This window comes from Mandrillus leucophaeus, unplaced genomic scaffold (genome assembly GCF_000951045.1).
Source record: "Mandrillus leucophaeus isolate KB7577 unplaced genomic scaffold, Mleu.le_1.0 Scaffold5, whole genome shotgun sequence".
NCBI classification, from domain to species: Eukaryota; Metazoa; Chordata; class Mammalia; order Primates; family Cercopithecidae; genus Mandrillus; species Mandrillus leucophaeus.
In genome coordinates, this window is record NW_012105364.1 from 3,348,976 (window position 1) to 3,361,643 (window position 12,668).

Below are 12,668 nucleotides of genomic sequence, written 5' to 3' on the forward strand. Positions count from 1 at the left end.
TTAAGAGAGCCTTTTATTCTCAAAAATGTCTGGTTTGGACATTCAGTTGCTGTCACTGTCATAAGACCCTGTATTTTCTCAGCCCTGTGCCTGACGCCTCCTCACCCAACTCCATTCCTGCTTGTCTTCTTTCAGCTCCTTTCCCTACTCGGGGGCTTTGCAGATTCTGTTCCTTCTGCCAGGGACACTTTTCCTCCCATTCTTCACAAAGCATTCTCCTTGTTACCCTTCAGGACTTAGCTTAACCGTCACTGCAGAGATGCCTTTCCTTTCCTCACTCGACATGGTCCCTCCCTGCTCGCCTCTGCATCCTTTCCTTCCTCACTTCCTCCGTGCTCTGTCCACGTGTTTAGTCTCTGCCTCTCCACCAGAGTGTAAGCGCCTCGAGGGTACGACTCTCTGTGTCGTGTTCACCATTGTGTCTCCACTGCCTGACACAAAACCCATTTCCTCAAGAAATGGCAGGTGAAGCCGCCATGCCGCATGCAGTCTGGGCACTCGGCCTTTCTTTCTTGGCACAGCTCACCTAGTACTGAAATAGTAATTTGTGTAATTTCAGTTTATCATCAGTTTCCCCTAGATTTAACTTCCATGAGAACAGGGCCCATGTCTTTTTTTTGCTTAAGCTCAGAACAAGGCCAGGGCAGTTCAGGAAGCATTAGTCTGTGGAATTTTCTGTGGGCCATGTGCCTGGGAGCTGGGGAGGAGGAGACAGAGGTGTTCCTGGCGGCTGGTTCTGGGGTAGCACATTGAGAAACTTAACGGGGATGTGCGTGGGGCCGGACGGGGAGGGCAAGGTGTGCACGACAGCCTCCATGTGTGGTGGGCCTTGCTGGCCTGGCCTCCCCTTCAGCAGCATTTCGCTTTTCTGACCCTGCTGCACTCCAAGCTGCCCGCTTAGAGGTTTCTTGAACCTCAGGAAATTCGGGATTTACCAAAGACCCAGGCCTTCAGCAAGGCAGACGGCAGGGCTGCGAGCAAGACCTCTGAATCCTGGGGAAGAGCTGGAGAAGTGTGGTGAGGAAGTCTCCCAGCCCTAACTCCATTCTGTGTTGTCTTTGCAAGCAGCAGCCTCGACTGCTAAGAACACAACAGTGGAAACCACTGTCAAGCAAGACCTGACTTCAGCATCCAGTGTCCCCACTACAGCTACAGTCCAGCAGAGCACAGTCCCCACTTCCAAGGCCATGAACACCTCGGCCCCGACCACGACGAGCACCCGTGGTGTGTCCAGTGACTCACTGGGGACTACAACCCAGGTTCCGCAAACCTCAGGCCCAGTCACCACTACCGTGACTACAGGATGCTGCTCAGACGACACTACTACCGCCAACAAGGGCTCCAGGAGCACGCAAGGTACAGACGCCACTACAGTTGCAACCTCCACGACCACAGTGAAACCTGACACCACAAGCAGCCAGAATGGAGCAGAAAATACAACGAACTCTGGGGGTCAACCCAGCCACAGTGTGACCACAGACCTCTCATCCACTAAGGCAGAACATCCAACCACCCATCACCCTACAAATCCAGTCAGCCCCTCACAACCCACTTCGACGCATCCTGTGGCCACCCCAGCACGCTCGGGACATGACCATCTTACGACAGCTTCAAGCGGTTCAAGCAGTTCAAGCACTGTGGCTAGCCCTGGCCACACCTTCACAAGCCCGGGGATGATCACCACCCCACGTAAGTAATGCCTGGCTTTCTTCAAGCACCAAGAAACTTTTCAGGGCCTGATTACAGGGCATGATGGCTCATGCCTGTAATCGCAGCACTTTGGGAGGCTGAGGCAGGTGCATCACCTGAGGTCAGAAGTTCGAGACCAGGCTGGCCAACATGGCGAAGCCCTGTCTCTACTAAAAATACAAACATTAGCTGGGTGTGGTGGTGGGCGCCTGTAAAGCTACTCAGGAGACTGAGGCAGGAGAATTGCTTGAACCCGAGAGGGGAATAGTTTCTATTCCATACCTGTTTATTTTTGAGATGGAGTATCTCGCTCTGTCACCCAGGCTGGAGTGCAGTGGCACAAACTCTGCTCACTGCAACCTCCACCTCCGGGTTCAAGCGATTCTCCTGCCTCAGCCTCCTGAGTAGCTGGGACTACAGGTGTGCACCACCACACCTGGCTAATTTTTTTTTTTTTAAGTAGAGACAGGGTTTCACCATGTTGGCCAGGCTGGTCTTGAACTCCTGACCTTGGGTGATCTGCCCACCTTGGCCTCCCAAAATTGCTGGGATTACAGGTGTGAGCCACTGTGCCTGGCCAATACTTATTTATTTATTTATATATTTATTTATTTATTTATTTATAAGAGCTGGTCTTAACCTAGTAAATCAATTTCAAAATCTACCTGTGGATCATGAGCCTTAGGATCATGACCCATCTCAGATCTGTGGACCCAGAATTTCTGAGTGCTCCCTGGTGATGTTGCTGCGTATCAGCAGCATATGGTCTGAAGTCAGCAGGCCACCACTCTACAGGAGGGTGCCACACAGGAGTGTGGGCTCCGGCTGAGATAATCCTGGATTCGCATCCCTGCCCTGCCACTTGTTGGCATGGGAACTCGGGCAAATCACTGAGCTCCTCGGAGCCTCAGTTTCCTTGTTTATGAAATAGGGACGGTGACGATTCCTCCCCCAGAGGGTGGTTATGAGGATTCAGTAGGAAAGTACCTTTGAAGCACTTGGTCCCTTGCACACAGTAAGTGGTTGGTGAATGTTCACTGCAGCTGCTGTGACTTCCTTTGCCGGGTTATTCCACTGGCTTGTCATAGGAGTCAGTCCGCTTCTTCCGTCTCTGTGGGAAGTAAGACTAAAGAACTTGGGAAAACTATTAGAGCGAGAAAAGACTGTCCTCTTCTCACGAGGGTGCACTCATCTTTTCCCATTACCCTCGTTTTCCCAATGACAGCGCCATCAGTTATCTTGCAAAGAACTGAACAGACCTCCAGCCAGATGCCAGCCAGCTCTATGGCCCCTTCCTCCAAGGGGACAGTGCAGCCCACAAGCCCGACGACAGCATTGAGAATGTCTCCCCTGCCAGAGACCATGAGCTCCAGCCCCACGGCAGCATCAACGACCCACCGATACCCCAAAACACCTTCTCCCACCTTGGCTCGTGGGAGTGACTGGGTAACTCCGGCGGGCGTGGGGCAAGTCTGAGAACCCAGACTCAGGTAGAAGGGGCTTTAAGACAAGCTTTTCTGTTCTTTCCTCCAACCCAGGGCCCCTGGCTGGGGCTTTGAGCAGCACTTACCCGTTCGCCCCTCCCTCTCCCTGGTTAGCCTGGTCCTGGTTTGGGCTGCCCTCAAGCCACGCAGCCAGGACATACCTGGTTCTGGAATGGGTCCAGCCATGCCTCCAGCTTGCCATGAACTCCTTCCTATCTGGGTCACCCCTTAGTTGGGGGGAAGTGTCAAAGATTCCCTGACTATGAACCCAAACCTTAATCTCAGTGGCTTCTTGCAGACCAAGTGTGAGGCTCCTGAGATGCCAAGTGAGAAGCTCCTCATCCTGAACCTCACAGGAAACACCCTCTGTGTGAGTAGCTCGCTGATCTGAGGCTCGCAGCAGGGCTGAGGGAGGGAGAGGGAATGCATGTTCTTTCTAAGTGCATTTATAAGTGTATTTCTAAGGCGCATTCGCTTTCTGGCCCTCATTTCTTCCTAGTAGGAAGTGGTCCTTTCCCATCTTACAGAGCGACAGACCGAGGTTTAGACTTCTCTAAGTCAGGACACACCCACAGGACTGAACCCCCTCGCCCCCCGGTTTCCTCGGTTTTCACTGTGTGACTATTCCCAGTATGCTGAGTTGAGGGACCCTGATCCTAGTTCCTGTTTGCCCTTAGTTCTGGGAGTGACTTTGGCGAGTTGATCTCTTTGGGTTTTAGATGTCTCAGTTGAAAACGAGAGGTGAGGCCAGGTGTGGTGGCTTATACCTGTAATCCCAACACTTTGAGAAGCTGAGGCAGGAAGTTTGCTTGAGGCCAGAAGTTCAAGACCAGCCGGGGCAACATAGGGAGACTCCGTTTCTACAGGAAAAAAAAAAAAAAAAAAGAGAGAAAATGAGAGGTGTAGTCTGCCTGAGTCTCTCAGCTTTAATCGTCTGTGGCTTCACATTTCCCGGTCTGTGGACTATCTGAGAGCCTTGATGGACGAACAGTCCTGGGAGATTCTCCCTCTAACCTGAGGAGCTGACGGGATGGGTGGGAGAGAAAAGGGCCCAGGAATGCAGGAGCCACTGCCAGCAGTTCTCCAGTCTGGGTGGTGTGTGTATGTGTGAGCACCTGTATGAGGGAGGTATAGCAGTGTGTGAACAGCCTTCAGGCTGGCGGTCTCCCTGGGGCCGAAGGCTTTGGTCTGGGGATGCGCTGTGCATACTTGGTAAATAGCTGCTGAGTGCTGCGCGTGCTGGAGATGGCTGGCTCACTGCTGCCCTCTCCCGGTCAGTGCCGGTTGTTTGCAGCCACCCCCTAGGAACCAGAACTAGAACAGACCCAAACACTGTGTCTATAATAGGACGGAGAATTTGGGCTTACAACACTTTAATGCTGCCTGAATTTTCTGCAGTTGTTTTCTTTTGGGTGTCCATTATGCCGGCATTTTCCAAGTGAACTTTACAAAAGCCTACATCTTGACCAGAGTTTTAAAAGTCAGTGTTCTCCTAGGGTTGGGCTTATTGGACAAGGCAGGCATTGCGTGAGATGATCTCTGGGGACAGTCAGGTGCCCGCCCAGCCATTCCTCAGACCCTCTTTTTGGATGTAGCTTGGCAGGCTGTATGATTGTTTGTGAGAAACATTTTTTTTTTTCCTTGCTAGAAAAGGAAGACGGAAAACCCTGGATCCCTTCCTGATGTCAGGGTGGGGAATGAGTAAGCTTAAGGAAATTCTGGTAGAACCCTTAGGGGTGGTTTGTATGGGTTCTGTGCTAAGCCATCCCTAGAGTCCTTTTCTTTGTCTTAGACATTTATTCCGGAATCGGGTCAGAGAAACCCCAGGGAGGGGTGCCCCTAGATGGCACGGCAGAACTGGGTAAAAAAAGCTGCCCATACCTCTCTCCTTATCCTCAGCCCTAAAGCCACATCAGCCATAATCTTTCTTCTTAGAGCTAAATAAGACTCCTCCAAGATATCCTAGGGGTAGCTTCAAGATTCCACCTGTTCCCTTAGTCAGTGGAGGCCCCTTCCCCTGTCAGCCTGTCTGTGTCCTCAGAGCCAGAGGCTCTGCCTAGGGCAAGGGCACGTGGATTTCAGCTTTGCGGGTACAGACCCTTCTGCTGAGAGTTGCAGCCTCCTCGCCTGATTTCTCTGAACTGGGCATGAAAGGCTGGTGAATGGGAATTGGAGTGTCCCCGCAGGTTGTGGGGTGGGGTCGCTGTGCAGTGCCCTCACTCTAGCCCTTTCTAGGAATGGAGATGAAAAAGACCCCCAATCCACGAATAGCTTGGAGGGAAAAAAGGGGCACTAGGGTGAAAGGAATGAAAGGTGCAAGCATAGACCAGATAAACACAGTGTGGGGAACAAGCTGATGGGAACGAGGCAGAGGAGGCAGGAGCTGGCCCAGGAGAACAGCGTGCAACCCTTGGCTCCTGGCTGGCGGGCATGGAGCAACAGCTGGGGCTGGAGAGGGAGGCAGGTTCTAGCAGAGCAACAGTATTGTCCCGACGGAGCTGGAGGGCAGCCCTACAGGCCTAGGCTGCTGTCACACTCCCGCGGAGTCACCTGCGCTCTCCCCACCATAGGCAGGGGGCCCTCCAGATGAGAAGCTGGTCACGCTGATATGCCAAGCAGTCAAAGCCACCTTCAACCGGACCCAAGATGAGTGCAACATACGGCTGGCACGCATTCAAGGAAGTCAGGCAGTGGCCGTCAAAGAAATCACTATTCACAGTGCGTGGAGGGCAAGGGGGCCTGGGCGGAGGACAAGGGGGCCTAGGCTGAGGCCTGCATGGGTGGGAATGGGGGCGTGCAGGAGCCACACTGGAGGGTGGGTCACAGTGGTACCCCTTCTGTTCCCTAAGAACTGCCAAGCCACACCCACTCCCAGGTCACCCAAGAGACACACTCAGGAGACTGAGATACCTGCATCCCTCTCTTGGGGTGCAGTCCCCGTCCCCCACTGCCTCTCTCTGGGCTGGGCCATTGGACAGCGTCTCCCTCCTCTCCCACAGCTAAGTTCCCTGCCAAGGATGTGTATGAGCGGCTGAAGGACAAATGGGATGAACTAAAGGACGTAAGTGGCCCCCAAGTGTGGGGACAGAGTAGAAGCCCCTTGTGGGAGGTCTGGTTACTACCCTCTCTCTGGGGGGAGGAATCCCATCACGTGCCTGCATGTAGACGAGGGTGGTGGCACGGACCCCAGCAAACTGCAAGCAGAGGGGCTCTACAGTGAAGCCGGGGGGCTGATGGAGAGAGGGTGCCCCCAGACTGTTTTCTGCCACTTCCTGTGCAGGCAGGGGTCAGTCACATGCAGCTGGGGGACCAGGGGCCACCGGAGGAGGCCGAGGACCGCTTCAGCATGCCCCTCATCATCACCATCGTCTGCATGGCGTCCTTCCTGCTCCTCGTGGCGGCCCTCTATGGCTGCTGCCACCAGCGCCTCTCCCAGAGGAAGGACCAGGTAAGCAGCTGTTTGCGGCCACACAGAGGAAGCAGCCCAGGTCACCAGAGGAACCCTCCCCTCGTGATTCCCAAGTTGCAGAAAAGGAAAAGGGAGCAGGCCCTGGACCCTTTCTAATGGGCAGAGGCCATCCCTGATGGGCAGCCGCCTCAGTCCACGGAGCATTACAGAGGCAGCGTGGCAGAGGACACGGCGTGGGCTTTGGAGTCAGGAAGTCTTACTTTTTATTTTATTATTGTTATTTTTTTCAGACAGTGTCTTGCTCTGTCACCCAGGCTGGAGTGCAGTGGTGAGATCTCGGCTCACTGCAACCTCCACCTCTCGGGTTTAAGTGATTCTTCTGCCTCAGCCTCCCCAGTAGCTGGGATTAGAGGTGCCCACCACTATGCCCGCCTAATTTTTATATTTTTAGTAGAGATGGGGTTTCGCCATGTTGGCCAGGCTGGTCTCAAACTCCTGACCTCAAGCAATCTGCTCGCCCCAGCCTTCCAAAGTGCTGGGATTACAGGTGTGAGCCACCACGCCCAGACTGGAGTCAGGGAGATTTGGTTTAAGTCCTGGCCCTGACCTTGAGAAAGTCAGTCAGATGAGCTCTTTGGACATCAGGTTCCTCATCTGCATAGCAGGGATAACCTCCTTGCAGAGCTGGTCTGAGGATTCATTGATAGAAGCAGGTCTAGGTGTTCCTGTCTAACCAAACATTTTTCCGCCTACCTTACTAGAATTCCCGCCATGACGGTGCCACCCAGACCCGTGGTTCTCACTCCTGCCTGCACACTGTGGGGAACTTGAGAAAAAATTCCCTTGCCTGACTGCCTCCCACACCAATTCAAACAGAATCTCTGAGTCCATCAGTGTAGTTGTTAAAACGCTCCCCAGGTGATTCTAGCAGGCACTCAAGGTTGTGTTTGAGAGGAACAGAAAGCCCCGCTGCCAGATGGCTGCTATCTGCGGCAGGGATGGTTCTAGAGACACCGTACCCATCTTAGAGAGGCTTAGAGAGGGCTCAGTCACCCAGCCCAAGAGAGGTCATTTTTTAATGATCTTTCCCCATTCATTACGATAGGTGAAGTAGGTGTCTGGAGAGGAGGTTTTGGGGGAAGGGATGAAGGGGACGAAAGAGCTTAGAGGACTCTGGAGAACAAAGTCCATCTCCACTGACTTCACCGGTCTGCCACCAGGGTGAGGGTGAGGGGCAAGTCTTTGTTCCAAACTAGTTCCGGGAAGGCTGAGAGCCAGAATGACCACCAGGAGCAGCCAGCCCCACAGGGGAGCAATGAGGGCCTGCTTTAGCTACAGTGGGGCTCCGGAGTGGGAGGGGTACATGCGCTATATTAAGCTCCGAGCCCTCTGAAACCCCCTTCTCACTGGTCACCTTCCCCACTCTAGCAACGGCTAACAGAGGAGCTGCAGACGGTGGAGAATGGTTACCATGACAACCCGACACTGGAAGTGATGGAGACCTCTTCTGAGATGCAGGAGAAGAAGGTGGTCAGCCTCAACGGGGAGCTAGGGGACAGCTGGATCGTCCCTCTGGACAACCTGACCAAGGACGACCTGGATGAGGAGGAAGACACACACCTCTAGTCCGGTCTGCCGGTGGCCTCCAGCAGCACTGCAGAGCTCCAGACCGACCACCCCAAGTGCCGTTTGGACGGGGAAGGGAAAGACTGGGGAGGGAGAGTGAACTCCAAGGGGTGTCCCCTCCCAATCCCCCCAGGGCCTTAATTTTTCCCTTTTCGAGCTGAACAAATCACATTCTGTCCAGATTCCTCCTGTAAAATAACCCACTAGTGCCTGAGCTCAGTGCTGCTGGATGATGAGGGAGATCAAGAAAAAGCCACGCAAGGGACTTTAGCAATGAACTAGTGGAATGACTTCATTCCGCAGTGAGGTTGCCGAGACCTGAGGAGGGTAAGTGACTTGCCCAAGGTCAGAGCCACTTGGTGACAGAGTCAGGATGAGAACAAAGATTCCATTTGCACCATGCCACACTGCTGTGTTCACGTGTGCCCTCCGTCCAGAGCAGTCCCGGGCAGGGGTGAAACTCCAGCAGGCGGCTGGGCTGGAAAGGAGGGCAGGGCTACATCCTGGCTCAGTGGGATCTGATGACCTGTAAGTCCAGCTCCCAAGTTTTCCTTCTCCTACCCCAGCCTTCTGTACCCGTCTTCCCACCCTCTATGTTCTTACCCCACCCTACACTCAGTGCGTGTTCCCACTTACTCTGTCCTGGGGCCTCTGGGATTAGCACAGGTTATTCATAACCTTGAACCAACCCGTTGTTCTGGATTCTGATTTTCTCACATTTGCCTTGTGAGATCGGGACTTAACTCACACAGGTCTCCCTGCGTGAACCAGGTCTGCTTAGGGGGCCCATGTGCAGGTGGAGAGAGAAAGGGACACTCTTCAGTCCAGGCTAGCGTCTCAGGGCAGCTGATGAGGGGGTCAGCAGGAACACTGGCCCCTTGCCCCTGGCACTCCTTGCAGAGGCTCCCCGCGATCTTCTTTGGGCTTCCATGTCCACCAGGGACTACAATCTGCTGTAGCTACTGAAAGCAGCGTGTTCCTTTTGTTGTTCACTGCTCAGCTGATGGGAGTGACTCCCTGAGACCCAGTATGAAGGAGCAGTGGCTGCAGGAGAGGCCTTCCCAGGGCCCCCCCATCAGCGATGTGTCTTCAGAGACAATCCATTAAAGCAGCCAGGAAGGACAGGCTTTCCTCTGTATGTCATAGGAAACTCAGGGACATTTCAAGTTGCTGAGCGTTTTGTTGTAGTTGTTTTCTAACCCAGCCCTCCACTGCCAAAGGCCAAAGCTCAGACAGTTGCAGACTCCCAGTTAGCTCATCACACTCATTCTGATTCTCCTGTGCCGCAGGGAAAGAGGGGCCTGCAAAGCGCAGTGCATGCTGGGTGCATGAAGGGCAGCCTGGGGGACAAACTGTTGTGCGAACATCTCACTGTCCTGGCCTGGAGCTAGGCCTTGCTGTTCCTCTTCTCTGTGAGCCCAGTGGGGCTGCTGCAGTTCTCTTGCAGTTTCTGGTGGCATCTCAGGGAACCACAAAGCTATGTCTATTCCCCAATACAGGACTTTTATGGGCTGAGCAGTTAGCTGCCATGTAGGAGGCTCCTAAGCAGTGGGCATAGCGAGGTTTCATCTGATTGAGAAGGGGGAATCCTGTGTGGAATGTTGAACTTTCGCCATGGTCTCCATCGTTCTGGGCATAAATTCCCTGATATCAAGTAGGAAAATGGGCAGAACTGCTTAGGGGAATGAAAATTGCCATTTTTTGGGTGAAACGCCACACCTCCAGGGTCTTCAGAGTCAGGCTCAGGCTGCAGTAGTTCTGATGAAATAGGCTATCCACTCTGGAAGGCTTACTTTTTAAAAGGGTAGAGGGAGAGGCTGGGGAAGATATCTGTCCAGCCCCGTCTGCCTAATTCCTTCCTCACAGCCTGTAGCCATCTGATATCGTAGGGGGAAAGGAAGGCCAAGGGTTCACTTAGGGCCCCAGTGAGTTTCCCAGGAGTTGGGGGATGTGAGGCTAACAAGGTCCGAAAACATCTGCCCCAACGCTCTGGTGTTTGGAGGTGGGCAGGATGGAGAACAGTGCCCGTTTGGGGGGAAACAGGAAATCTTGTTAGGCTCAAGTGAGGTGTTTGCTTCCTTCTTGCCCAGCGCTGGGTTCTCTCCACCCAGTAGGTTTCTGTTGGTCAGACTGGATTATTGCTCCTTTGCTGATCCTGGGACACACTTCACCAGCCAGGGCTTTTGACAGAGACAGCAAATAGGCCTCTGCAAATCGATCAAAGGCTGCAACCCTATGGCCTCTTGGAGACAGATGATGACTGGCAAGGACTAGAGAGCAGAGTGCCTAGCCAGGTTGGTCCTGACTCTGCCGACTCCATCGCTCTGTCCAAGGAGAACCCGGAGAGGCTTTGGGCTGATTCAGAGGTTCTTTATATTCATCCAAACTGTGTTAGTCTAGTCTTAGGGCAGCTTCAGAATCTGACACCTTGCCTCGCTCTTGCCACCAGGACACCTATGTCAACAGGCCAAAGAGCCATGCATCTATAAAGGTCATCATCTTCTGCCACCTTTACTGGGTTCTAAATGCTCTCTGATAATTCGGATTCTGGGTCTGGGAAGAGGTAAGGGGAACACCAGAAGCTCAGCATGACTTAAACAGGTTGTAGCAAAGACAGTTTATCAACTCTTTCAGTGGTAAACTGTGGTTTCCCCAAGCTGCACAGAAGGCCAGAAACCACGAGTATGGTGACTGGGAAGCCTACTGTCATGTGAGTGGGGAGCAATGCTTATGAAGGAGGTACAGAATATTCTTTGCATCGTAAGACAGAGTACGGGTTTAATCTAGTCTAGACACCAGATTTTTTTCCCGCTTGATAAGGAAAGCTAGCAGAAAGTTTATTTAAACCACTTCTTGAGCTTTATCTTTTTGGACAATATACTGGAGAAACTTTCAAGAACAAGTTCAAACTGATACATATACACAGATTTTTTGGATAATGTAAATACAGTGGCCATGTTAATCCACCCTGCACTGCTTTAAGTGAACATACTTTGAGAAAACATTATGTTACCTGAGTGATGGCCAATTTTTTTCTCTGGACAGGAATGTAAATGTCTTACTGGAAATGACAAGTTTTTGCTTGATTTTCTTTTTTTTAAAAACAAAAAATGAAATATAACAAGGCAAACTTATGATAAAGTATTTGTCTTGTAGATCAGGTGTGTTTTTTTTAAATTTTAAAATGCAACCCTGCCCCCTCCCCAGCGAAGTCACAGCCCCATCACAGTAAAGGTTGGAGTCAATATGCTCTGGTTGGCAGGCAACCCTCTAGTCATGGAGAAAGGTATTTCAAGATCTCGTCCAATCTTTTTCTAGAGAAAAAGATAATCCGAAGCTCACAAAGATAAAGTGACTTCCTCAAAATCACATGGTTCAGGACAGAAACAAGATTAAAACCTGGATCCGCAGACTGTGCGCCTCAGAAGGAATAATCGGTAAATTAAGAATTGCTCCTTGAAGGCGCCAGAATGACACAAAGGACAGAATTCTTTTCCTAGTTCTTACCCTAGCAAGGCTAGGGAGGGCATGAACACAAAAATAAGAACTGGTCTTCTATACTTTCTCTGAATCATTTAGGTTTAAGATGTAAGTGAACAATTCTTTCTGCCAAGAAACAAGTTTTGGATGAGCTTTCATGTATGGAATTTATTCCAACAGGACCGAGGGACCAAGGAAACAAGGTGGGGGACAAGGTGGGGGAGGCAGAGAGGGCAAGAGTAAAACTGTAGCATAGCTTTTGTCACTGTCACTAGCTGATCCCTCAGGTCTGCTGCAAACACAACATGGAGGGAGCGCGCAGATGACTCTTTAGTGTGGCTCTTTTTGTCTGTAGTGAATGTTCAACAGTTTGCCCAGGAAGTGGGGGATCATATGTGTCTTAGTGGACAGGGGTCTGAAGTACACTGGAATTTACTGAGAAACTTGTTTGTAAAAACGGTAGTTAATTATTGCATTTTCTTACAAAAATATATTTTGGAAAATTGTATACTGTCAATTAAAGTGTTTTTGTGTAAACTGGCTCAAGCTCTAGTATTTTGCTGTGACTTAAAGCCTTCACTTGCGACGAGGCTCATTGCCAAAGCGCCTGAGAATGTCGGATCACACTCATAGCACAGGGGCCTCTGTGCTGAGTTACACTTGTCCAACTCTGCGGGCAGAGGAACTAGGAGAGAGTAGGAGAGAAACTGAAAGGAAAAAAAAGGGGGATCCCACAGGTAGTTATGAGTCTACGTTACTCAAACTGTCCTAGTGACCGTAAACGACCTCACTTTCCCCTAAGATGTTGTTGTATAAATGTTTCACTCTCTTCCTTCCTTCTACTTCTGCCTCAGATACATTGGGAATCACCAATATCAGAAATCTCCAAGGGGGCTGCTGAACACTGATCAGGTATGAAAACACTGGCAAAGGGAACACACACACACTGTTCTGGCCCTGTGTACACACACACACACACA

At 51.7% G+C, this 12,668-nt stretch overlaps 1 protein-coding gene across 1 annotated transcript; it reads left to right on the top strand.

The window, feature by feature from the left end:
• Nucleotides 1-767: 767 nt before the first annotated feature.
• On the top strand, nt 768-12,229 carry PODXL (podocalyxin-like). The gene is made up of 8 exons (XM_011995985.1): nt 768-822; nt 1,069-1,689; nt 2,915-3,135; nt 3,472-3,543; nt 5,744-5,891; nt 6,173-6,234; nt 6,454-6,621; nt 8,011-12,229. The coding sequence occupies exons 1-8, from the start codon at nt 768-770 to the stop codon at nt 8,206-8,208; spliced, it is 1,545 nt and encodes a 514-aa protein (XP_011851375.1). The 3' UTR covers nt 8,209-12,229.
• Nucleotides 12,230-12,668: the final 439 nt, after the last annotated feature.